At 35.9% G+C, this 26,143-nt stretch overlaps 1 protein-coding gene across 4 annotated transcripts in view; it reads right to left on the bottom strand.

The window, feature by feature from the left end:
- LOC115284407 (UDP-glucuronosyltransferase 2A1) overlaps positions 1 to 26,143 on the bottom strand; it is a 53,325-nt gene that overhangs the window by 23,226 nt on the left and 3,956 nt on the right. Inside the window, exon 2 of one of the 4 annotated variants that reach the window (XM_029931120.1) lies at positions 18,893 to 19,524. The exons of 2 other annotated variants lie outside the window; for them this stretch is intronic. In XM_029931120.1, coding sequence (XP_029786980.1) covers positions 18,893 to 19,524 — 632 coding nt within the window. Of the gene's footprint in view, positions 1 to 18,892; positions 19,635 to 26,143 lie in introns of those variants that run through there. One more of the 4 variants, XM_029931168.1, reaches the window with a different exon arrangement.

Genomic DNA, 26,143 nt, shown 5'->3' with positions numbered 1-26,143 from the left:
GAGTCTTAAAAGAACTTTCTATTTAACTTTGACTCTACTCCCAATTCTGCTCTAGATTAGGAAGAGCTATTCTAGACTGGCCTTGTTCATGTTCATGTGAATTGGACTCATCAGAGGGTGAGCTTCTCCTACAGGTCATCACGTGCATGTTTTGCAGTTGTCTAACCCATATTTTTGTGGGTAAATATCCTGAGCTGTGTGACCTTCACCATTCAGCATGCTAGAAGGTTAAATCACAAAACAAAAAGCTCACAGCAACATGGATGGACTTTGAGGGTATCATGCTGAGTGAAACAAATTAGACAGTGAAAGACAAATACTATACAAACTTACTTATATGTAGAAAACAACAACAACAAAAAGCTTATGGATACAGAGAAAAGTTGATGGCTGCAGAAGGCATAGTGTGTGAAATAGGTAAGGGGAGTAAAAGGTACAAACTTCCACTTATAAATAAATCATGGGGAAGTAACATGCAGCATGGTGACTACAGTTAACAATACCGTGTTGCATACTTGAAACTTGTTAAGAGAGTGACTCTTATAAAGGCTTTCCCAGACAAACAAAAGCTGAAGGAGTTCATGACCACTGCCCTGCAAGAGATCCTACAGGGGACACTGCAAAGACTACAAAGGATCAGAGACATCACCACAAGCGTGAAACCTACAGATAACACAATGACACTAAATCCACATCTTTTAATAATAACTCTGAATGCAAATGGACTAAGTGCTCAAACCAAAAGACATAGGGTATGAGAATGGATTAAAAAACTACAAAAAACAAGATCTGTCTATATACTGTCTACAAGAGATCCATTTTAGACCTCAGGACACCTTCAGATTCAAAGTGAGGGGATGGAGAACCATCTATCGTGCTACTGGAAATCAAAAGAAAGCTGGAGTAGCCATACTTATATCAGACAAACTAGATTTTAAACTAAAGGCTGTAATGAGAGATGTAAAAGGGCATTATATTATAATTATGGGGTCTATCGATCAAGAAGAGTTGACCATTGTACATGGTTATGCCGCCAACTTGAAAGAACCTAAATATATAAATCAATTAATCACAAATATAAGCAATCCTATTGATAAAAATATGGTAATTGCAGTGGAATTTAATACTCCACTTACAGCAATGGATAGACCATCTAGGCAGAAAATCAATAAAGAACAATGGCCTTGAGCTCAGGTCATAATCTCATGGTTTGTGAGTTTGAGCCCCACATTGGGCTCTGAGCTGACAGCAGGGAACCTCCCTGGGATTCTCTCTCTCCCTCAATCTCTGTCCCTCCTTCATTTTCTCTGTCTCTCAAAATAAATAAACTTAAAAAATTTAAAAAAAGGAGCAATGTCCTTGAATGATACACTGGACCACATGGATTTGGCAAATATATTCAGAACATTTCATTCAAAAGCAGTAGAATACATATTCTTCTCAAGTGGATATGAAACATTCTCCAAGATTGATCACATTAGGGGTCAAAAAACAGCTGTCAATAAATATAATGGTTTTTAAAAAATTTATTATTGAGGTAGAGGGAAACAGAGCATGAGCAGGGGAGGGTCAGAGAGAGAGAGGGAGACACAGAATCCAAAGCAGGCTCCAGGCTCTGAACTGTCAGCACAGAGCCTGATGTGGGGCTTGAACCCATGAACCGTGAGATCCTGACCTGAGCTGAAGTCGGTTGCTTAACCGACTGAGCCACTCAGATGCCCCCAGCCGTCAATAAATATAAAATAATTGACATCATATCATGCTTATTTTCATATTAAAATGCTATGAAACTTGATATCAACCACAATGAAAAAGTTGGAAAGCCTCCAAATACATGGAGGTTAAAGAACATCTTATTGAAGGATGAATGTGGGGCGTCTGGGTGGCTCAGTCAGTTGAACATCTGACTTCAGCTCAGGTCATGATCTCACAGTCCTTGGGTTTGAGCCCCAAGTTGGGCTCTGTGCTGACAGCCTCAAGCCTGGAGCCTGCTTTGGATTCTGTGTCTCCATTTCTCTCTGCCCCTCTCCCACTCACTCTCTCTGTCTCTCAAAATAAAATAAAGACACAAAAAAGTTTTTTTTTTTAAAAGAAAGGATGAATGTGTCATCCAGGCAATTAAAGAAGAAATTCAAAAAGACATGAAAGCAAATGAAAATGAAAACACGATGGTCCAAACTCTTTGGTATCCAGCAAAGGTAGTCCTAAGAGGAAAATACTTTGCAATCCAGGCCTACTTATATCAAGAAACAAGAAAAATCCCAAATACAAAGCCTAACAGCACACCTACAGGAACCACAGCAGAACAGCAAAGGAATCCCAAATTTAGCAGAAGAAGAGAAATAATAAACATTAGAGCAGAAATAAACAACATATATTCCAAAAAATAGTAGAACAGATCAATGAATCTAAGAACTGTTTTTTTGAAAAAATGAAATTGATAACCCACTAGCCAGACATCTCAAAAAGAAAAGAAGGAAGACCCAAATAGATAAAATCTCAAAAGAGGACAGATCACACCAACACCACAGAAATACAAATAATTGTTACAGGACACTATGAAAAAGTATATGCCAACAAACTGGACAACCTGGAAGAAATGGACAAATTCTTACACACACTACCAATACTCAAACAGGAAGAAATAGAAAATTCAAACAGATCCATAACCAGTGAAGAAATGGAATCAGTTATCAAAAATCTCCCAACAAATAAAATTCTGGGACAAATGACTTCCTAGGGGAATTCTACCAAACATTTAAAGCAGAGTTAATAACTATCCTTCTCAAGTTGTTCCAAAAACTAGAAATGGAAAAATAGCTTCCAGACCCATTCTAGGAGGCCAACATTACCTTGATTCTCAAAGAGACAGAGAACCCACTAAAAAGAACTACATGTCAATATCCCTGGTGAATCTAATCCAAAAATTCTCAGTAAGATAGTAGCAAATTGAATTCAACAGTATATTAAAAGAATTATTCACAATGATCAAGTGGGATTCAATCTTGGGCTTCAGAGCTGGTTCAATATTCACAAATTAATCAATGTAATGCATCACGTTAATAGAAGAAAAGATAAGAACCATATGATCCTGTCAATAGATGTAGAAAAAGCATTACACAAAATATAATATTGTTCATTAATAAAAACCCTCAAGAAAGTTGGGATAGAAGGATCATACCTAAACATCATAAATCTATGAAAAGCACACAACTAAATCATCCTCAAAGGGGAAAAACTGAGAGCTTTCTCCCTGGGATCAGGAACACCACAGGGATGGTGTCTACCCTCACCACTGTTGTTTAACATAGTGTTGGAAGTCCTAGCATCAACAATTAGACAAAAAAATGAAATAAAAAGCATCCAGATTGGCAAAGAAGTAGTCAACCTTTCACTTTTCCCAGATAACATGACAGTCTACATGGAAAACCCTAAAGACTCCACCAAAAAGCTGCTGGAACAGATAACATGAATTCAGCCAAGTTGCAGGACACAAAATAAATGTACAGAAATCAGTTACATTTTTATACACCAATAATGAAGCAGAAGAAGGAGAAGTCAAGAAATTGATCCAATCTACAATTGCACAAAGAACCATAAAATACCTCGGAATAAGTCTAACCAAAGTTGTAAAATATCTGTATGCTAAAAACTATAGAAAACTTATGAAAGAAATTGAAGATGGAAAGAAATAAAAAAAGTTCTATGCTCATGGTTTGGAAGAACAAATATTGTTCAAATAGCAACACTACTCAAAGCAATCTATACTTTCAATGCAATCCCAATCAAAATTGCACCAACATTCTTCTCAAAGCTAGAAGAAACTATCCTAAAATTTGTATGGAACCACAGAAGACCCTGAAAAATCAAAGTAATGCTGAAACAGAAAAACCAAAGTGGGAGGCATCACAATCCTGAACTACATCCTCTACTACAAAGCTCTAATAATCAAGACATGGCATAAAACCAGACACATAATGAATGGAATAGAACAGGGAACCCAGAATTAGACCCGCAAATGTATGGCCAACTAATCTTGGACAGAACAGGAAACAGTATCCAATGGAGATAGACAGACTCTAGCAAATGATGCTGGGAGAAATGGACAACAACTGGCAGAAGAATGTAACTGGACCATTTTCTTACACCATATATATATTTAAAAAAAGGATGAAAGACTTAAATGTGAGACAGGAAACCCTCAAAACCCTAGAGAAGGAAACAGGCAACAACATCTTTGACCTCAGGTGCAGCAACTTCCTAATTGACATGTCTCTGAAGGCAAGGAAAATAAGAGCAAAAATGAACTATTGGGACCTCATCAACATAAAAAGTTTTTGCACTATAAAAGAAACAAATAACAAAACTAAAAGGCAACTGACAGAATGGGAAAAGATATTTGCAAATGACATATTGGATAAAGGGTTAGTATCCAAAATCTATAAAGAACTTACCACACTCAACACCCCAAAAACAATCCAGTGAAGAAATGGGCAGAAGACATGAATAGACAGTTTTCCAAAGAAAACATCAAGATGGCCAACAGACACATGAAAAGATGCTCAACATCACTCATCAAGGAAATACAAATCAAAACGAGATTGAGATGTCACTTCACACTTGTCAGGGTGGCTAAAATGAACAATTCAGGAAACAACAGATGTTGGCAAGGATCTGAGGAAATGACAACCCTCTTGTACTGTTGATGGGAATGCAAACTGTAGTGGTAGCCACTATGGAAAACAGTGTGCAGGTTCCTCATAAGATTAAAAATAGAACCACCCTATGACCCAGCAATAGCACTACTAGGAATTTATCCAAAGGATACAGGAGTGCTGATTCTTAGGGGCACATGTACCCCAATGTTTATAGCAGCACTTTCAACAATAGCCAAATTATGGAAAGAGTCCAAATGTCCATCAACTGATGAATGGACAAAGAAGATGTGGTTTATATATACAATGGACTATTACTTGGCAATGAGAAAGAATGAAATCTTTCCATTTCCAACAATGTGGATGGAACTGAAGGGTATTATGTTAAGTAAAATAAATCAGTCAGAGAAAGACAGATATCATATGTTTTCACTCATATGTGGAACTTGAGAAACTTAAGAGAAGACTATGGGAGAAAGGAAAGGAAAAAAATAGTTTTGAACAGAGGGGGAGATAAATAATAAGAGACTCTTAAATACAGAGAACAAATTGAGGATTGATGTGGGGCTGGGGGAGAAGAGAAAATGGGTGATGGCCACTGAGGAGGGCACCTGCTGGGATGAGTACTGGGTGTTGTATGTAAGCGATGAATCACAGGAGTCTATCCCTGAAGCCAAGAACACATTGTATACACTGTATGTTAGCTAACTTCATATTAAATTATATTAAAGAAAATAAACACAGACACACCAAAGAGCCAAAAAAAAAAAAAAAGAATGACTTTGAAATGTTTTTATCAAACAAAAAAATTCTGTAACTATGTATGGTGACAGATGTTAATTAGACTTATTGTAGTGATTATTTTGCAATATATAAAAATTCGGGTCATTATGTTTTACACCTGCAACTAATACAGTATATTTTAATTACATGTTATTTTTTTTTTACAAAAATAATAATACTAAAAATTATACAGAGCCAGAATTTGGTCTTTCAAACCTTATAACTCTTTTAAAAAAAATGTGACAGAGTTTTTCTCAAATTTGGCAGTAATCCTGCAAGCTCACCTGATATGACCCACAAGCAAGTTGTGAACCTGAAAAACATTTTTTTAAATTATCAATAGTAAAAAATAAATTTTGGTTAACAATGCTAGAGAACAGGTTGAATTGTCTTTATACTCTATAGACTATACAATTACAAAATGTCATGTGAATAAGGCAAGCAAAGAATATTCAGCCAAAAAACTTATGAAAAACTGTTATAAAGAATGCCAGGAAGTAAATTTTAAAATGTGTTATTTTTCTGGGGCACCCGGGTAGCTCAGTGTGTTAAGCATTCAGCTCGCGGTTTCTGCACAGTCATGATCTCATGGTTTGCGAGTTTGAGCCCTGTGTGGGCTCTGCCCTGAGAGCGTGGAGCCTGCTTGGGATTCTCTCTCTCCCTCTCTCTCTGCCCCTCCCCTGCTCATGGTCTCTCTCTCTCTCTCTCTCTTTCTCAAAATAAATAAACTTTAAAAGAATGAAAAATAAACAAAAATATGTTATTTTTTCTGGATTTTGTGATGCTTATGGTATTTGTCAGCTTTTAAACACTCAATATATTGAGGGGTGCTGGGTGGCTCAGAGAGTTAAGCGTCAGACTTCGGCTCAGCTCTTGTTCTCTCGATTTGTGAGTTGGAGCCCCACATCGCGATCTGTGCTCACAGCTCAGAGCCTGGAGCCTGCTTTGGATGCAGTGTCCCTCTCTCTCTGTCCCTCTCCCACTTGTACGCTGTGTCTCTCTCTCAAAAATAAATAAACATTAAAAAAATTAAATAAAAAAAGAAAATTCAATATGCTGTAATGGTTTCTTATGTTAAATATTTCCATTAATATTTTAAAAAATTTCATAGAGTCGTGAGAGTAAGCTGCTTATAACAGGCCACTTGTATTAAACTCACACAGGCCAAAGCAATGTAAATTGCCAAGACCAGAGTCAGAGTGGGAGATGACTCCATATGGGAACGTATTATAAGGAAAGCTGAAAAATCATAATAAAAAAGAACTTAAAAGTAAAGAGAATAGAAATAAAGAAGAAACTTAAAAAACTAGTTACCAGAACTCTAAGAAAACACATTTGACAACTTAAATATGCCTAAGATTATATTACCTACCATATTATCTATCATCTATCTATCTATCTATCTATCTATCTATCTATCATCTATCTATCATCTGTCTATCATCTATGTATCTATCTCCTATCTATCTATCCTCTTTGACCTTAATCAAAATTCACATAAGTAGAAAAAAGTTTCTAAATTTTAGGAAGTATAAATATTGCCAAAGACTTCCCTGCAATAAATTTCCCAATCCAAGATATTTAACAGAAAATTGTAAGAAGCCCATAGCTAATAACATCCACAATGGTGAGAGACTGAAAGGTTTTCCTCTAAAATCAGAAACAACGCAATGTTGCCCACTCTCAGCATTCCTATTCAACATAGTATTAGAAGTCCTAGTAAGTCAGTCAGAAAAAATGAAGAAAAAATAAAAGATATCTGAATTAAAAAAGAAATAGTGAAATGATCTTTGCTTGAAGATGGCACCATTTTATACAAAGGAAATTTTAAAGACTTTACCAAAAATCTATTAGAATTAATAAATGGATTTAGTAAAGATGTGACATATAAAATCAACACACAAAAATCATTTGTTTCTATACACTAACAACAAAATAACTGAAAAATTAATTTAAAAAAATGTTTTTATCCCATTTATGACAGCACCAAAAATAATAAAATACTTAAGAATCAATTTAATCAAGAAAGTGAAAAATGTGTACTTGGAAAACTTTATTATTTTTATTTTTAAAAGTTTTTATTTATTTTTGACAGAGAGAGAGCAAGCATAAGCAGGGGAGGGGCAGAGAGAGAGAAGGAGACACAGGATCTGAAGCAGGCTCCAGGCTTTGAGCTCTCAACGTGGGGCTCTAATTCACAAACTGCGAGACCATGACCTGGGCTGAAGTCAGACGTTTAACCAAGTGAGCCACCCAGCTGCCCCGGAAAACTTTATTATTTTAAAACTTAATTCCAGTATAGTTAACGTACAGTGTTATATTAGTTTCAGGTGTACAGTATAGTGATTCAACAATTTTACATATTACTTAGTGTTCATCATGAGAACTGTACTTTTAATTCCCCATCACGTATTTCCTCTATCTCCCCAGCCCCCACCAACTCTCTTCTGGTAACCATCAGTTTATTCTTTATAGTTAAGAGTCTCTTTTTTCTTTGTTTTGTTTTTTAAATTCCACATATAAGTGAAGTCATACGGTATTTGTCCTGCTCTAACTAACTTAGTTCACTTAGCATTAAACCCTCTAGATTCATCCAAACTGTTAATGGCAAGATTTCATTATTTTTCATAGCTGGATAGTGTTCCAATGTGTGTACACACACACACACACACACACACACACACACACATCTTCTTTATCCATTCATCTATTAGTGAGTACTTGGGTTGCATATATTTTTTGAATTAGTGTCTTCATATTCTTTGAGTAAATACCTAATAGTAAAATTACTGGGTCATATGGCAAATCTACTTTTAATTTCTTGAGAAACCTCTATATTCTTTTCCACAGTGGCTATGACAGTTTGCATTCTCATTAATGGTGCATAAGGTTTCCTTTTTGTCCACATCCTTGTCGACATTTGTTTCTTGCGGTTTTGATTTTGGCCCTTCGGACAGGTATGAAGGGCTACCTCGCCTCACCTCACCTGGTTTTGACTTGCATTTCCCTGATGATGAGTGATGTTGAGTATCTTTAATGTGTCTGTTGGTCATCTGCATGTCTTCTTTGAAGAAACGTCTGTTCATGTCTCCCATTTTTTAATTGGATTGTTTGCTTTGGGGGGTGTTGAGTTAATATAAATTATTTATACATTTTGGATACTAACCCTTTATTAGATATGTTATTTGCCATAACATATCTTTTCTCATTCCGTAGCTTGCCTTTTAGTTTTGCTGATGCAAAAGCTTTCCAGAAGCTTTTTATTTTGATGTTATCCCAATAGTTTTTGTTTGTTTGTTTGTTTTGCTTTCGTTTCTCTTGCCTGCAGAGATAGATTTAAAATAATGTTGCTATGACTGATGTCAGAGAAATTGCTACCTGTACTCTCTTCAAAGCTTTTTATGGTTTCAGAGCTCACATTTAGACCCCAATTGTAGGAAAACTTTAAGACATTGATGAAAAAAATTGAAGAAGACACAAATAAAAGGAAAGGTGTCTTATGTTCAGGATTATAAAAGTTAATATGGTTAAAATGTACATACTACCCAAAGCAATCTATAGATTTAAAGCAATTCCTATTAATATTCCAAATGCCATTTTTTATAGAAATAGAAAAAGCAATCCTAAAATTTGTACGGAACCATAAAAATCCTGAATAGTCAAAGTAATCCCAAGACAAAAGGATCAAAGTTGGAGAGATCACACTTCCAGATGTTAAGCTATATTTACAAGGCACAGTAATTAATATGATACTGATATAAAAACAGATGCCCAGACTAATAGATCAGAACTGAGAATTCAGAAATAAATCCATGCATGTATGGTTAACTGCTATCTGACAGGGGAACCAAAAATACTCAAAAGAGATAAGATAAATTCTTCAGGAAATGAAGCTGGGGAAACTGGATATTCATATGCAAAAGAATGAAATTGGGTTCCTATCTTACATCACTCACAAAAATTAAGTTGAAATGATAAAGACAAATATAAGCCCCAAACCATAAAACTCCTAGAAAAAAACATAAAATCAAAGCTGATTGATATTCGTCTTGGCAATGATTTTATGGCTATGACACCCAAAATAAGGGAAAAAATAAGTAATAAGAAATCAAACTCAAAAGCTTCTTCACAGCAAAAGAAATGAAATGAAGAAGAAACCTACAGAACAAGAGAAAATATTTGCAAACTAATATCTGATAAAGGGTTAATATTCAAAATATGCAAGGGACTCATACAAAACAATAGCAGAACCCCAAATAATCCACTTAAAAATGGGAAGAGCACTTGAAGAGATATTTTTTCAAAGAAAACATAAAAATCACCAACAGTTACATGAAAAGCTGTTTAACATCACTAATCATCAAGAAATGCAAATCAAAAAGACAATGAGATATCATCTCACACTTATTAAAATGGTTATTATCAAAAGGACAAGTGATAGGTGTTGGTGAGGCTGTGGAGGAAAGGAACCCCTTGTGCACTGTTGGTGAGAATGTAAATTGGTGCAGCCACTGTGGAAAACAGTTTGGAGGTTCCTCAAAAAAATTAAACGTGGAGGTACCATAAGATCCAGCAATTTCACTTCTGGGTTTATATATGAAGGAAATGAAATTATTGTCTTGAAAAGATATCTGCACTCCCATGTTTGCTGCAATATCCTCACACACAAGACCTGGAAACCATCTAAGTGTCCATTGACAGATGAATGAATAAAGACTATGGTTGTATCTCCCACAGTGTCATTTAAATTAGCCATGAGAAAGAAGGAAAACCTGCCATTTTCAATAACATGGATGAATCCTGAGAGCATTTTGCTAAGTGAAACAAGTCAAACAGAAAAAGACAAATTCTGTATGATCTCACTTATACATGGAGAGTAGAAAAAGCCAAACTCATCAGAAAGCAGAATGGTGGTTGCCAGGGGTCGAGGTTGAGAGGTAGAAGAAATGGGTGAAGGTGATCAAAGGGTACAAACTATCAGTTACAAGGTAAATAAGCTTTGGAGATGAAATGTACAACATGGTGACTATAGTTAACAATATAATATATTTGAAAGTTGCTGAGAGTAAATTCTCACCATATACAAACATACACACTCACCCTCACATAACTGTAACTATATGAGGTGACAGAGGTGTTAACTAATTTTATTGTAATAGTCATTTTACAATATATCCATATATCAAATTATTACTTTGTGGACCTTAACTTTGCACAATATTATGTCAGGTATAGCTCCATAAATCTGAAGAAAAAAGAAGAAAAATTATACAAAACCTTAAAATATCAAAACTAAAAAAAGGTTTTAAAGTGTTCCAAGCATGGAAAAAGAAGGAAAACAAAAATTCCTTTCAGAAAATGTTTATGATATGGTTCTAAATTCTTAAAGAGATTGCACAAAAGTGGAATATTATCCTATTTCTATTCAGCCCTTCATCTGCCAATAAAAATATATCCAGGAAAATATTAAAAATATATGCAAAAGTGATTATAAAATCATTCCAAAAATAATTCAATAGTACATATAATATGAGTAATTCTACTCATATAATTCATCTCTTAACTTACCTAGAAAGAAATATAATTCTTGCTATTGATTGAAAAAAAGTTGATAAATTTTGACACAGTTCTGATTTACAAAAGAAAACACTACATACAATAGTAATTAATTGATATTTTCTTAGCACAGCTCATTAACAAGCAAGCTAATTAATGAGTAAAATTTAGAATCATTTTAAGTTTAAAAATAAAAGATAAAGGCAACCATCTTCACTATTATTAAATAAGTCTTTGAATTTATCAGAAAAAAATTAAACAAAAGGTCATCAGTGACATAAGAATGTAAAAGGGAGATGTAATCTATTTCTAGTATCAGCTTCATGAATGAGTGTCTGGAAAACTACTGTAAAGCACAGGAGAATATGGAAAAATATCAGGATATGAAATTAAAACCAAATGATAATTAAGATTTATGTATGCAAACAATGACAAGTAGAAGAGAAAATGAGGAAGGAACTTATTTATAGTGTCAACAACAAAACAAATCAACTGGCTGAAATTTAACAACAAACACATAAAACCTATATAAGAAACAATGGTAAACCGGAAGACACAAAGATGATTTTTTAAGACTTATTTTTGAGGGAGAGAGAGCACACAAGCATGGGTGGGAAGGAGAGAGAGGGATCTGAAGCAGGCCCTTCTCTAACACCTGCAGGCTCAAACTCACCATGAGATCATGGCCTGAGCCGAAGCAGGATGCTCAATGAACTGAGCCACCAGGAGTCCTGACACAGAAATGATTTTTTAAAGTAAAATAATAATGATATGTTCTTGAAATAGCAACAACAAAAATGTCAGTTTAAACCAAGTTTTTGCTTTTAGCTGTATGTCCACGATAGTAACAATAGTTCTTTTCCTCCTCAGGAGCTAGGCAAGATTATTTCAAAATTCCTATAACAACATAAGCTAGTATGAGAGGCCAGTGGCGCCCAGGGCTTGCATGTCATTCCCCAATGACACAGTGCAAAGTTCTGGAAGCTCTTTTCTCTGTGAGAACACATAGTTTGCACCAAGATATTCAGAGATTTTTAACTTGCAAAATAAGATAAAATCTGTCAAGTTGAAATAATGTCACAACAGTGCCCTCAGGAGAGTTTGGTGAGAGAAAGCTCATAGGAAACACCAGGTCACCAAGCAAAGGGTGGAAGTTGGGCAGATTGTTTCCTTCCCTTCCCTATCTATGACTTCTAAAATTAAAATCCTGGAAGTTGTGAGGGGAGCCTGGGTAGTTTGGTCAGTTAAGCATCTGACTCTTGGTATCTGCTTGGGTCACGATCTCAGGAGCCCCATGTCGGGCTCAGCGCTGACGGTGCACACTCTGCTTGGGATTCTTTCTCTTTGCCCTCCCCTGCTCTCCCTCTCTCACAAAATAAATAAATAAACATTCTTTTTTAAATTCTGGAAATTGTGGAGTGGTTTATTCCTGGGAATGTAAATTTCTTTATGTAATAAATTAAATATACGTAAGATCTTACCTGGTTCAGTTACATGTTTTTGTGACTTCAGCAAAGTTACTTAATCTTTCTAAATTTTGGTGGCTCTATTGTAAAAGATAATGATCATTCTTATTTGTGTGTGAGTTAGTAATAATCTTTGCATTGTACCTACTGATGTACTTGGTACGTGTATAGTAAGAGTAGTTATAGAATAAGTTAATAGCCAAGGTGGTACAATTAGCAAAGGCATTAGCTGCAGAATCCCTGGTTAGAGCTAAAGCAGAGATGCTTGATGGAGCACAAACTGAACATGAGTGACAAGGTAATCACGTTAGAATTAAAATGATTAGAAAATGCATTTAAAAGTCCACAAAAGGAAATGAATCAAAATGAAAAATAAAAAAACTAAGGAACAGGCGCTTCTCACTCTGAAAGGTCTGGAGAATAGCTTTTTTATAAAGGTATCCTGGATATCAATTGATGTGCTGCTTACAAAGATACAAACATGTGACAAAACAAATCACACTGTACACTTTATGCACTCCCTTTTATCATGTACAAATTAGCTCCTAACTTTAAAAAGATGACATAACACTACATATCAACAGCATTGTTATAATTTCTTTTAAAAAGCAAAAATAGGGGCACCTGGGTGGCTCAGGCAGTTAAATGTCTTACTTCTGCTCAGGTCATGATCTCACGGTTCATGGGTTCGAGCCCTGCATCAGGCTCTGTGCTGACAGCTTGGAGCCTAGAGCCTGCTTCAGATTCTGTGCTTCCGCCCCCCCCCCCCCCCCCCCCCCCCCCCCCCCCCCCCCCCCCCCCCCCCCCGCCCCCAGCTGGCCCTCCCTTGCTTGTGCTCTCTCTCTCTCAAAAATAAATAAACTTTAAAAAAACAAAAAGAAAACACTAAGTATTTCTAAGAATGGAGACAAATTGGAATTCTACTAAATGGCTGATGCAGTTATTCACTGGCACAGGCACTTGAGAAACTAGGTTTTAGCAGTATGTACTGAAGCTAAACACAGGCACATTCTATAACCTAGCAAGTCCACTCTGGTATGGCACTGGCATATTCATCAAGAGACAGGTACAAGAATGTTCATAGCAGCTTTTATCATAAATAGCCAAAACCAGGATAGACTACATATTTATTAACAGCAAAATGGAGAAATAAAATATGGTATACTAATTCAATAGACTCTATATAACTTTGAGAATGAATAAACTATTCTTATATGCAATAACTTGGGTGAATATAAAATAACCACCAGAAATGAAGTAAAGTATAAAAGAGTACACAATGGGTGGTTCATTATACAGAGTTTAAAATCAGGCAAACTTCATCTATGGTGTTTGAAGTCAAGAAAGTGTTTACTTTTACACAGGAGTTGTAGGGACTGATCAGGAGGGAAGAAGAGGTAAGGATACATTGCTTTGTTTCTTGATTTGGGTGCTGCTGCATGGACAGTTTACATTGTGAAATTTCAGTAAGCTGTAAAATTATGATCTATGTTTTACTTCAAAATACAGGTTACACAGAATTAAAAAAAATTTTTAATGTTTATTTCTGAGAGAGAGAGGGGGACAGAGTGTGTGCAGGAGAGGGGCAGAGGAGAGGGAGACATAGAATCAGAAGCAGGCTCCAGGCTCTGGGCTATCAGCACAGAGCCCAAAGTGGGGTTCAAACCCACAAACTGTGAGATCATGACCTGAGTGATGTCAGACGTTTAGCCAACTGAGCCACCCAGGCACCCCACACAGAATTTGAAAAACTTTACAGTACTGACCTCCAGGGAAGCTGCATGTGAGAAAAAATGAAAAGATTCATGTGAGGGAAGATTACAGAGAGATAGATCCAAGTTTTCAATGAAAAGAATGGGAAGTTGGTAATAGGGACTAAAATGGGGCAAAAAAAGGGACAAAAAGCCAACAAAGTAACAAAACTCTGAGTTTAGAAAGGGAGACAGAAATCAAACATAAAGAATGTGACTAATTTAGCACAGTTCCAGATAAGCAAAGTAGAGAAGTGTTAAAATGCTTAATTTTTTTCCCCCTTCATGGGCTGTGACAAGGCAGCACTAGTTCTAGGGAATCCATATAAAGTTAAGCAGTAGGGAGAGAGAGGGGCCAACGTGGAACCAATGTGGTACTGACATGTAAAATAGGCTACACTGGCCGAATGGTGCACGGAGGCGTACTGGGCTTCCGCACTCTTGATCTGTACTATGCTTGGAAAGATGGAAACCAACTGAGAAACCAAAAGATACAGACAAAATGGGGATGTGCAGTTGCTGGACCTGGTTAGTTTTACCACAGTATTCAGTCCTCCTCCTTCCTAGAGCTGCAGCAAAGGCCAGTCCCCAATCCTGCCCACATTAGAACTATCTACATGCTATAGAGCAGATTTCTCAGAGGCTGGGGACAGATCAAGCTCAGTGCAATTTGAAGGTGCCCTACAGAACACTTGGCTTGACCAAGATTTATTACAGATTCACTCCTGTAAATGAAGAGCAATGATTGTCATATTCCCAGATATTCTGGCTCCATTAGGTATTAGAAGCATATTTAAAATTGATGATTATTTTTATTTGCTTTGTCTATAAAATTTAACATCACACTGATACATAAAATAAGAGTTTTAACCAATGTAGTTAGGTATTTCCTTGTTACTTATTTGTTTCCTTCAGTATAGCTCTTTGGGTACATTCTTTACCATGGTTAAATATGCTGTTTTTCTAATTTGCTTTTCCCAGAGAACTAAAGAATAGTCACTGAAGTGGAAACTCTACAGAAATTTGATGTTATTAAGTTTCCTGTGTTCTCCTATGTTGCAAGATAATATGAAGTGTAAGGCACCCGCCCTTTTTCAGTATCAGTTTACAATTACCAGGTGTCCTGAATACTGAATGTAATTACAAACAAGAGACAAATTGGATTATACCACTCCTTCCAATAATTCAATTTGAAATAAAACATCCAAGATAGTTATTTGTTGATAAAGTATGTTTAGTAACATGAGAAGTATAAAGGATTTAGATAAATAAAATATTTAATTTCTCAGAATGTGGGATTTCTGAAACTAGATCATTATCCTGTGAAGAGGAGAAGTCAAGAACATTCTGTTTTACAAAGGCTTTTCCACACATTATATAATTTGTCATGATTCCCTTTGAAAAGGAAGATTTAGTATACTCCAGAGGCCATTTATTCTTTGTGTGTGTGTGTGTGTGTGTGTGTGTGTGTGTGTGTGTATCTATCTATATCTGTCTATACATAGATAGATACATACACACAAATATATACAGATACACACACACACACACACACACACACACACACACACACACACACATCTACTTTGCAAGCACAGAGCTCCATGGCAGTATAATTAGAGTTTGGTCATGACAGAGTTCTCATGTAGTTTAGTGTAAACATATTATTGTAAGTATTATTCTATAATTGACATAACATATCCATATATATGGTGTCTAATGGTCATTCTAGAGAGTACAGTGAAGTAATTACCCTCTTTTAAAGAGGTGGAAATGTTGGGACTCAGAGTTTAAGTCACTTGCCTGAAATTACACATCAAATGGATGAGACCCATTTTTTTAAAATACATACAAAGTTTATTAAAAATAGATTGCAAATGAGCTACAGTAGAAACGGGAAGCACAGCAGATCTGGGTGTGTCCACAGCGACGCGGTCACGAGAGCACACGGTCACGCGTGGCCGTCACGGCGGGCGGCCCACCCTGCCCGCTCCCGGGTTTACAACCACACACGCACACACACGCCCCTGCATGTAAGTATTTACACGTATGTGCGTGTCTGTCCATCTACAGATTAACGGAGCGGCGCCCTCTGCATCCCCCTCACGACAGCAAGTGCGGCCTCTGTCCCCGCGGGGCGGCCGGCGCCCTCCGCTCCGGGGCCCATGTCCTTCACAAACACGGCCAGGGCAGTGGTGACGGCACACTTCCAGATGAGAACCCTGACAGACGTGACAAGTATTTACACCGCACTGCAGTGACGAATCACACAGCACGCAGTAAAGTGATTCCTAACATAAAAAGGCTCCCCTCTTCTCTGTGAAAGTGTGCGTGTTCTCCTAACATTCACACTTACACAGCAAATGGATGAGACCCAAAGTCTCATGTGCTTTCCAGGAACCTTCACCATGTTACTTTCTGTAGTCCCCTTTTTTAAGGACTACTGTCTGCTATCTGACACCAATACCTGAAATCGTTAGTATGGGATACATATACGGGCAGGGGTAATTATTATAGAACTCATTTAAAATATCTTGGGAAATAATCATATGAATAACATCTAAATTTAAATCCAAATGTGACTTTAAGTTATAAGAAATTTGGACACCAGGAAAAGGAAAATATAGTTAAGTGACATTATAATGAATATGAAATACAACATTTTACTTTCAAAACTCTAATTACCATATCTTCAAGTGTATGCAAGCTTTAATTACCTTGCATATGTTTAATTAATTAATTTATATTTATTTATTCTCTCTAGACTGATTCTACAAAGAAATTTAGAAGTTTAAGTGAATGAAAATTGGATGAAGAATATTCCAAAACCCAAGAAAGAAAAATATATACAAAATCTGTTTGTGAAAGGTAAGATTAAGATCAAGTTACAGTAAAGATATTTCCACCCACTTGTTTTTATTGATCTCTAAAATACTTTTCTGCAGGGGTGCATGGGTGACTCAGTGGTTTAAGCACCTGACTCTTGACCTTGACTCAGGTCATGCTGTCATGGTTACTGAGTTAAGGCCCCACGTAGGGCTCTGTGCTGACAGCATGGAGCCTGCTTATGATTCTGTATTTCTATCCCTCCCCCACTAATGCTGTCTGTCTCTCTCTCTCTCTCCCTCTGCCCCTCCCCCACTCACACACATGCTCTCTTTCTTAAAATAAATAAATAAACTCAAAAAAATAAAAAAAAATAATAAAAGGCTTTCCCCCTTAGGGATCCCAATGGCCCTCACCCTCACTGCCCTCAAGTTTTCGTTTGAATGTCATCCTTTGAGACCTTCCCTGTCCACTGTATTTAAAAGTGTAACCCTTCCCTGTCCACTGTATTTAAAAGTGTAACCCTTCTCCCAGGACTATTTATTCTTATTTTACTACATGCCATGTATCACAGTCTAACATCTTATATTTTATTCATTTATTGTCTGTATCATCTTACTAAAATGTAAGCTCCATGGGGGTAGAGATTTTGACTGTTTTGCTAACTGTATCTAGAAAAGTAGCAGGTACTGGGTTGGTGTTCAAGAAATACTTTTTTTACACAATGAAAGCATGATAGAAGGAAGGGAGGAGGGAAGGGAGGGAGAGAAGAGAGGAAGGAAAAACAAAGAAAAATAAAGAGTGGGGGGGAAGAAGCCTGAAAGGTATATAAAAGGACAGTATTTTGCATATTATCTTTGTGAAAAAGTAGCATTGATACCATTAACAGTTAATTTCTGCTGTTAATTAATACTCCTGGTGCTACTGATAAATCTAGAGAAAAAAAACATTCAGGAGAGAAGAAAATGGAAAAATGAAGGAAGGTTCATGAGAGATCAGAAATATAAACAACTAACCAGAGCTGGCTTTGTTTGCATTATTTTATTTGATTCTCCTAAGGGATCTGTGAGACCAGGCACTTGAGGATTGCCAAAGATACAGAGAAATTAAGTTGGAGCTGTGTTAGTCTAAGCACCCAAAGAAGCCTGAGGATGGAGACAAGGAGAAGGGCAGGGTATAAACTCAGATTCCCAATGCCCAATCTTAGGCCTTTAATAAAGGTTGAACCATTTTTTTATTGTTTGTTTATTTTTGAGAGAGAGACAGAGTGTGAGCAGGAAGGGTCAGAGAGAGAGGGAGACACAGAATCCAAAGCAGACTCCAGGCTCCAAGCTGTGAACACAGAGCCTGATGTGGGGCTTGAACTCACGAACTGTGATATCACAACCTGAGCTGAAGTTGGATGCTTAACCAACTGAGCCACCCAGGCGCCTCCCCATTCTAGGCCTTTTAAAGTTTTCTGCAGACAAATAAAAGAATGAGGAATGAAGAAGAGAAAGTAAATCATGTATACTTCAAAATGTTGGCCAGGTATTTTCCTTTTTTTTTTTTTTTTTAGTGGGGTTACAGTTCATTCTAGTAAAGGCATGTTCATTTATACTGGAAGACTGATTCACTCATTGGAAAGCCACTACCTAAATAGGCATGAGATTATTTTCATTGAAACACTACATACATATTAATAACACCATTACATTTTTTACAAAGTTATCCAAAAAGAATGATCTTTTATTAAATATATAATAAGAATCCATACTTCAGCCTGGCATGTGCAGTAGGATGGAAACCTTTGCTGTATTACTGTCAAGGTAAATAAAGTGTATGGAGTCATTAAGACGATATTTTAGAGACTTACCTAGAACTTTGCTGTAGTATGAATTCCATTCTCTCCAATAGGATTGAAATATGTAGTCTTGCAGAAGATAGGATATAGTATTTTTTACCCTCTCACCAAAGGTCATCTGATCAGTGAGTTCCGACAAAGCTGCAGGAACATAGGAAGCAGGTGCAGGGATTTTCCCACAGTGTCTCTCCACTGTTGAGGCTGGAGAGAACCTCAGTGTGTACACAAATGGAATTCCTAATTTCAGAGCTACCAAGTCCCCACAGAGAGTTACTGGGTCTGCTAATAGCACATTAAAAGCACCTTCTTGAAGTCTTGCCAGTAACTTGGTGTTGTTTAATACTCCTTCACAGGTTTGTATATTCATCTGAAAAATAGTATCTAGAAATCTTCCTAGTTCTTTGAAGAAAGTCCAGAGTGTGAGAGGAGTTGGTCTGTGGTCTATCCACAGCATTATCATGTGTTCAATTACGGAGTCTATATTTCTTCTGTTATAGGAGATAGGTATCACCTCAAAATTCACAGGAGAATCAGGATTGGAGTTGATGAATAGAGTTGCTGATGAAGCCAGTACAGTCACATTGTGATTTCTTTGGATCAGCTCTTCTAGAATGAACTCCATATTTAACCAATGGCTACCATCCGTTGGCCAAATTAACACATTTCCACTAAGAACAATTTCAGTCAAAGTCAAAATAAAAACCAGCAGCGGGACAAACTTCTTAGACTTGGTGATATCCATTACAAAAACCATCCTAGTGTAGATCTTTTAAGATAAAAATAAATTTTCAAAGTATATTTAGGGATCTTTTTCAAACAGAATAATACTTAATGTGATGGCTACACTCATTCCTAGGCCAATTGATCTATAGATTAAAAGGAAAATGATATAATTCAAACTTTTATATGCATTAATATAATTATTCTAACAACAGAAATGAAATCAAATCCTATTTCAAAGGAAAGAAGTCAAGTTATAAGGCTGGTCTCTGTATACTCTGTGATAATAACTATAAAATATATCTTCAGTTTAATAAACCTTTCCCAAATTAGGTTAACAAAAAATGTTGGTTCTTACTGCTAAAGCCATTTACTCAGAACTTATGGTATCTTCAAGTTAGATGTCCTTCATTACAATGCAGTTTTTTAGTGTTTATTTACTTTTTAAGTTTTTTAAAAATGTTTACTTATTTATTTTTGACAGAAAACAAGTGGAAAGGGGATAGAGAAATAGGGAGAGAGAATCCCACTCAGGCTCCACACCATCAGTTCAAGCCTGATTTGGGGCTTGAACTCATAAACCATGAGAACCATGAGCTGAAATCAAAAGTCAGACCATTACAAACTGAGCCACCCAGGAGCAGCTAATATATATTTATTTATTTTTGAGAGAGAGAGAGCAAGAGAGAGAGAGAGAGAGAGAGAGAGAGAGAGAGAGAGGGAAAGCACCAGTGGGGGAGGAGCAGAAATCGAGGGAGACAGAATTCTAAGCAGACTCCATGCTAACAGGAGAGAACCTGATGTGAGGCTTAAATTTACGAACCAAATGCTGAGATCATGACCTGAGCTGAAGTCGAATGCTTCATTGACTGACCCATATCACAAGGCATCTTTACATCCATTGTCTAATTCAGTCCTTTCCGGAATTTTGTGAGGCACAAATGATTTACTCCATTTCATATATAGTGAAATTAATATTGAGTTGCATACCCAAAAACATATGACAAAGTAGGGCAATTTGGGTTATTATCATAATATCACTTGAGAAATTGCTGGATTTCTGCAGTATTATGTCTCATCTTTGTAAGTTTTAGAAATTTGGGGAATACACAATGACCAGCCTTGTGATCTCTTCCCCATGGCTTATATTTCCAAAAAAAATTAACACCTTTTCATTTGGAAGAGGTTTCTCGAACATTTCAAGATGTTTTAGATTAATTGGGTTATAGAGTAAATTACTACACATTTGATAGAGGAGAGTTTTCTTCTTTGATAAAGCATATTGACAATCATCTCTTTGGTGCAGGGAGTTTTCCACTTTTCTTTTATATGACATCTTCATACACAGATCAGGAGGATAAGGCCTGGCACCAGAAGGAACAACATGTTTTTTCACTTGGAGCTGTGTAGGAGCTTAAATTAGGTGGACTCTAGTGTTCAATAGCCCCATATTTAAAAACTGTTCTTTTACAAGAAAATTTACAGGAAAATTACCTAGACCCTTTCAGCCTTTGCTTTCTCATGCATAAATGAGAAATAATGATATTCATTTGTTATATTTCTTTGTGTACTAGCAATAGTATCTGCAAACTTGCCTTTAAACTGCTTGGTTCAAAGCAACATTTAGTAATGTTGATAGATGAAAAAATTGGCCTAAGTATTGATCAGTAAACCAATGGGTTAGCTATAAAATGACCAGCTAAACATAGATATAATGATATCTATCAGTTGAGATTCTTAAATGCCAAACTGAAGGAGGACAACTATAAAATGGCATGATTTAAAAAATTAAAATTATTAGAGGTTTCTATTAAAAAGAAAAAATAAGAACCAATAAAGTGATTAAAAAGATAGAAACCTGAAATTGAGAATGGAAATAAAGTGATTTGCTTTCTTTTCATGCTCTGTTGCCTCTGAATTGACTAATTACAGGCCTTTGAGTAACAAAAAGACCAGGAAGACAGAGAAAGGGAAAGAGAGAAGAGAGAAGTAATGCTTTTAGAATTATTACATTTGTATCCTTTTAAGACTCAGCCTCAATTGCAATATAATGTTTTTTAAAGAAATTTTTAATGTTTATTTATTTATTTTGAGAGAGAGAGAGAAGAAGAAGGAGAAGGAGAAGGAGAAGAAGAAGAAGAAGAAGAAGAAGAAGAAGAAGAAGGAGGAGGAGGAGGAGGAGGAGGAGGAGGAGGAGGAGGAGGAGGAGGGGAGGGGCAGAGAGAGTAGGAGAGAGAGCATCCCAAGAAGACTCCTCGCTGTAAGCGTGAAGCCCAAATTGGGACTTGAACCTATGAACCGTGAGATCATTGCCCGAGTCTAAATCAGACAGACACTTAACCAATTGAGCCACCTGGCACCCTTGTACTTTAAAAATTTATTAGATTTTGAAACAACAGCGAAGGAGAGTATGAGTAATTCTGATGGCCATTAAAATTGACCTAGTGGAAAGAATTTGATGTGTCTTCATAAATTTGTGCTATCAGGACCTTCCAATAAAAAGGAGATAAAACATAGCATTGTACAAGGCATAACCAAAAGTTTATCTATAAAATACTTATATTTGTCTAATTATTGAGGTCCATGTAAATAGAATATAATAGTTAAATAAGGATTATTCATTAGCAATAGTTATGTTAGCACTTAAAGATTATCAAAATATATGCCCAAATCAAATACTTGTAGGCAGCCCTAAATTATCCTGAATAAAAACCAAGGAAAGTTCAAGGAGTGGATTTGCCTCTGTTAAACAGGACATTAACATAATTATCCAATTTACTGAAGAACAATAGCAGATAATAGAATTTATTAATATCCAATATATATGCTTTTGTTTTCAAATTATGCTTTAATGTTACAGTGTTTAATTTCACAGGTGTCAATAGAGATGTCTGTTATATTTATCCTCTGGTTTTCTTTATGCTTGAAATATATCATAATTGCAAATTCAAAAGTTTAAAAAGAAAAAATAAATTATGTTTGGGGACGTAGGTATGACCTTTGATTTAAATTTCCATCAATGGAAAAAATAACCTCTTGCCAAATATGCCTGATTTTATGACAAAAATTAAGTTCAGTGATTTAAAATTATCCCATGTTTATTTGCTAATAGCTAATCTGAATAAGGTTTGGGTAAGAGTGTAATGGGATTGTCATTCTGGAGAGAACATGGGTCCAGTTTGCCCAATTCCATATTTTATATGTAAGAAAACAGATCAAGAAAGGTTTAAGTAATCTCAAAGTCACATTGCTCCTAAGTGGCAGATTAGATGAATGCATGACTATTCCACTTCCCAGCCCAGTATTCTTTCCTTCTTATTCTACTTTTTATTGCTTTACTTATTTATTTAATGTTTATGCATTTTTGAGAGAGACAGAGCATGTGTGGGGGAGGGGCAGAAAGAAAGGGAGACACAGAATTAGAAGCAGGCTCAGGGGCTCTGAGCTTACAAACTGCAAGATCATGACATAAGTAGAAATCAGATGCTTAACAGACTGAGCTACCCAGGTGCCCCTTAATTCTACTTTTTAAAATGTGAGATACATTTTATAACAGCAAAAATTAGAAAACCTTATATTTTGTAACTATATATTTGATATAACATCTTAAACATAATTAAAGAGCCCAGAAAATGACATTTTTAAATATATTTCTGAGGGGCACCTGGGTGGCTCAGCTGGCTAAGCGTCCGGCTTCAGCTCAGGTCATTATCTCATGGTTCATGGGTTCGAAGTCCACGTCAGGCTCTGTGCTGACAGCTAGCTCAGAGCCTGGAGCCTGCTTCTGGTTCTGTGTCTCCCTTTCTCTCTGACCCTCTCCTGCTCATGCTATCTCTCTCTGTCTCTCAAAAAAATAAAAAAGAAAAGAAAAGAATTAGCAATTCAGGGGCCCTTGGATGACTCAGGTTAAATGTCTGATTTTTGACTCTGGTCATGATCTCACAGTTTGTAGGTTCAAGCCCTGTGTAGGGCTCTGTGCTGACAGCTCAGAGCCGGGAGACTGCGTCTGATTGTGTCTGTCTGTCTGTCTGTCTCTCTTTTTCTCTCTCTGCCCATCCCTCACTGTGCTGTCTCTTTGTCTCTTAAATAAACATTAAAAATTTTAATTAAAAAAAGAATTACCAATTTAACCAGATCTCATCACCTACACCCACCTCCTCTCTTCTACTTCTCAGATAATGGTCCCCTGGGACACCTGAGCTTTGGTGTCAGTCATGTTCAGTCTGAGGCAAGTCACAAATGATATGTTTAACAATGTATTGGGTAGCAAAGTTCACAAAGGGTTTACTTTAAGAAATCCACACATATAAAATTCAAGATTATACCCATAAAAATAATTCTCATTCCATTCCCTGTCATTGAGTAGAGGCAAAAGAGTGAGCATTCTCTTGAAACTGGCATGTCCCACAGCAAATTCTATCGTGGATGTCATCTTATGGCTGTCAGCCCACTTAGGGGTCATTATGAAAAAGAGGGTGCTACCAGAGGCCATTTGAAAGGTTCTAATCCAACAAAATTAATTTATATAAAAAAATAGAGGAAGAACGGAAGGAAGAGAGAAGAGAAGAAAGCAAGAAAAAGATCGGGAAGAAAGAGAAACAAAAAGATGTTCGGAGCCAACATGTGTTACTCTTCAGGGAAAAAACTCCCATTTACATTATTTTTTTCTCCTTTAAAATGACGACTGGAAATCAAGCATTTTGGTGATATACACATTCACATCTGTTTCATTCTTAGCACTGTATTTTATATTAATTACCTATGCTCAGTGTTTAATTCATGCAAAGATTTGAACAATATAATCATAAATTTTTTGAAGATCTGTTGTTTTTCCTATTTAATATATTTACAAGAAAGTCTTTTGTTATTATAGATGGCATTAGTTCTTAGAGATTATTCACCAAATATTCATGTATAATAATACATATGTATTCATGTAAATCTAATATGTAAAGATTATTCACATAAAAAAGCTATTTCTTTCTATGCTGGCTGAAGGATAAAACTGTTGATAGCAATGGGTAATGTTTATGGATTATAAATATTTTTACTGGCATTAAAATGCCATATTGTTATTTTCTTAATTGTTCCCCCAATTTTGGTGGGGTTTTATTGTTATTAATAAGTACATAAAAAGAAGATTTTCCTGGCTCAACTTTAAATAAATACATTTGAAATCTGCAGAAGCCTCTTCAAACTTTCAGTTAAAGGTTGCTTTTAAGGTTCTCTTACGACCAGAAACCTATCCTCAGACAACTCACCCCAGGCAACAGAGTCACAGGGAGACCTATGCCCAGGGAAACAGCAAGCTTCCTAGTGATAACATGAGCCAATTAAACTCCATTTAGCAAATTTAACATAAATAAGATATAGAATAGCAGACTTCAAAAGTTAAATCCACCTAAAGGAAGAGGAAAGTACCCAAGAAAGTTTAAACCTAAAAAATATTCTGAATAATTGATGGATTTGCAACTGAAAATCTAAAAGGAAAAATTTTTTTCTAGGTTTGGTGTCAGACTTTCATTTGAAAACTATTTTCTCCTACTAGTCACTATATATGTTTATTTTAACAATTGATATTTCCAAGCCTCAATATTCTCATCAGTGATAGTTTTTTCTTCATAAATTCGTTGCAAGATAGAGAGATATAACATGAGAAGGACTTATTACAGGGTCTAGTGCACAGGAAGAAATCAACAAATGTTAACTGTTATTGCTATTAGGATTTTGAATGATGAGTTTGAACCAAATACCTATAACCTGAGAGAAGTAATTTAGAGATTATAATATCTGATTCCTAATAATTAGCAGAGATTAAGGACTCACTCTGAGCTTATTATTGCATTCCACTGCAGAAAAATAACCTTAGAGAAAGTTGTCCTATTTTTTCTTCAAATCTGACAGTGTGAGACTTGAGAATTCACTGTAATGACTTTGATCAGAGCATTCAAACTAAAGTAGAAAAAATTAAACATCGGAAGGAAGTGATTTTTATAAGTCCATTCCATTTATCATTCTCATTTATCATTCTACATGTACAAAGTCTTGCACAAAAAATGAATTATTCTGTCATGTCAGTAGTTTTACTTCTTACCTGGTCTTTTTAATATGAGGGTTCATGTTCCTCAGCATCAATTAGAAGAATATCGCTTGTAAAGACAAACTTAAATAGTCATTTTAAGTCAAAAGAGTATAATTTGATTAGAAACATGATATTATCAAAATCAGAGGATAAGAACATTTTTAGCAATCTTTGTTACATTCCCATGAACAAATTGTTTAGAAAGATTAGTCTCATGTCTTATGACTGGGAAAATTGTGTGGTCTTATTACCGGTATTAACTTACAAGCAAAATACAAAGGCACATATGATTCTATAACTGCCAGTATGAGGAAGGTTTATCTGGAGAATAATCTCACCAATATGAATAAGAAGCATTAGGATCATGATAATTATTCCAAGATTGAAAATGAACAGTTGAATAAAACGTAAGTAATGAGATAAAAATGTAAACATATATCATGAACAAGGAGCTCTCTATG

This window comes from Suricata suricatta, chromosome 1 (genome assembly GCF_006229205.1).
Source record: "Suricata suricatta isolate VVHF042 chromosome 1, meerkat_22Aug2017_6uvM2_HiC, whole genome shotgun sequence".
In the NCBI taxonomy this organism is placed as follows: Eukaryota; Metazoa; Chordata; class Mammalia; order Carnivora; family Herpestidae; genus Suricata; species Suricata suricatta.
This window is presented reverse-complemented; position numbering and strand designations above follow the sequence as displayed.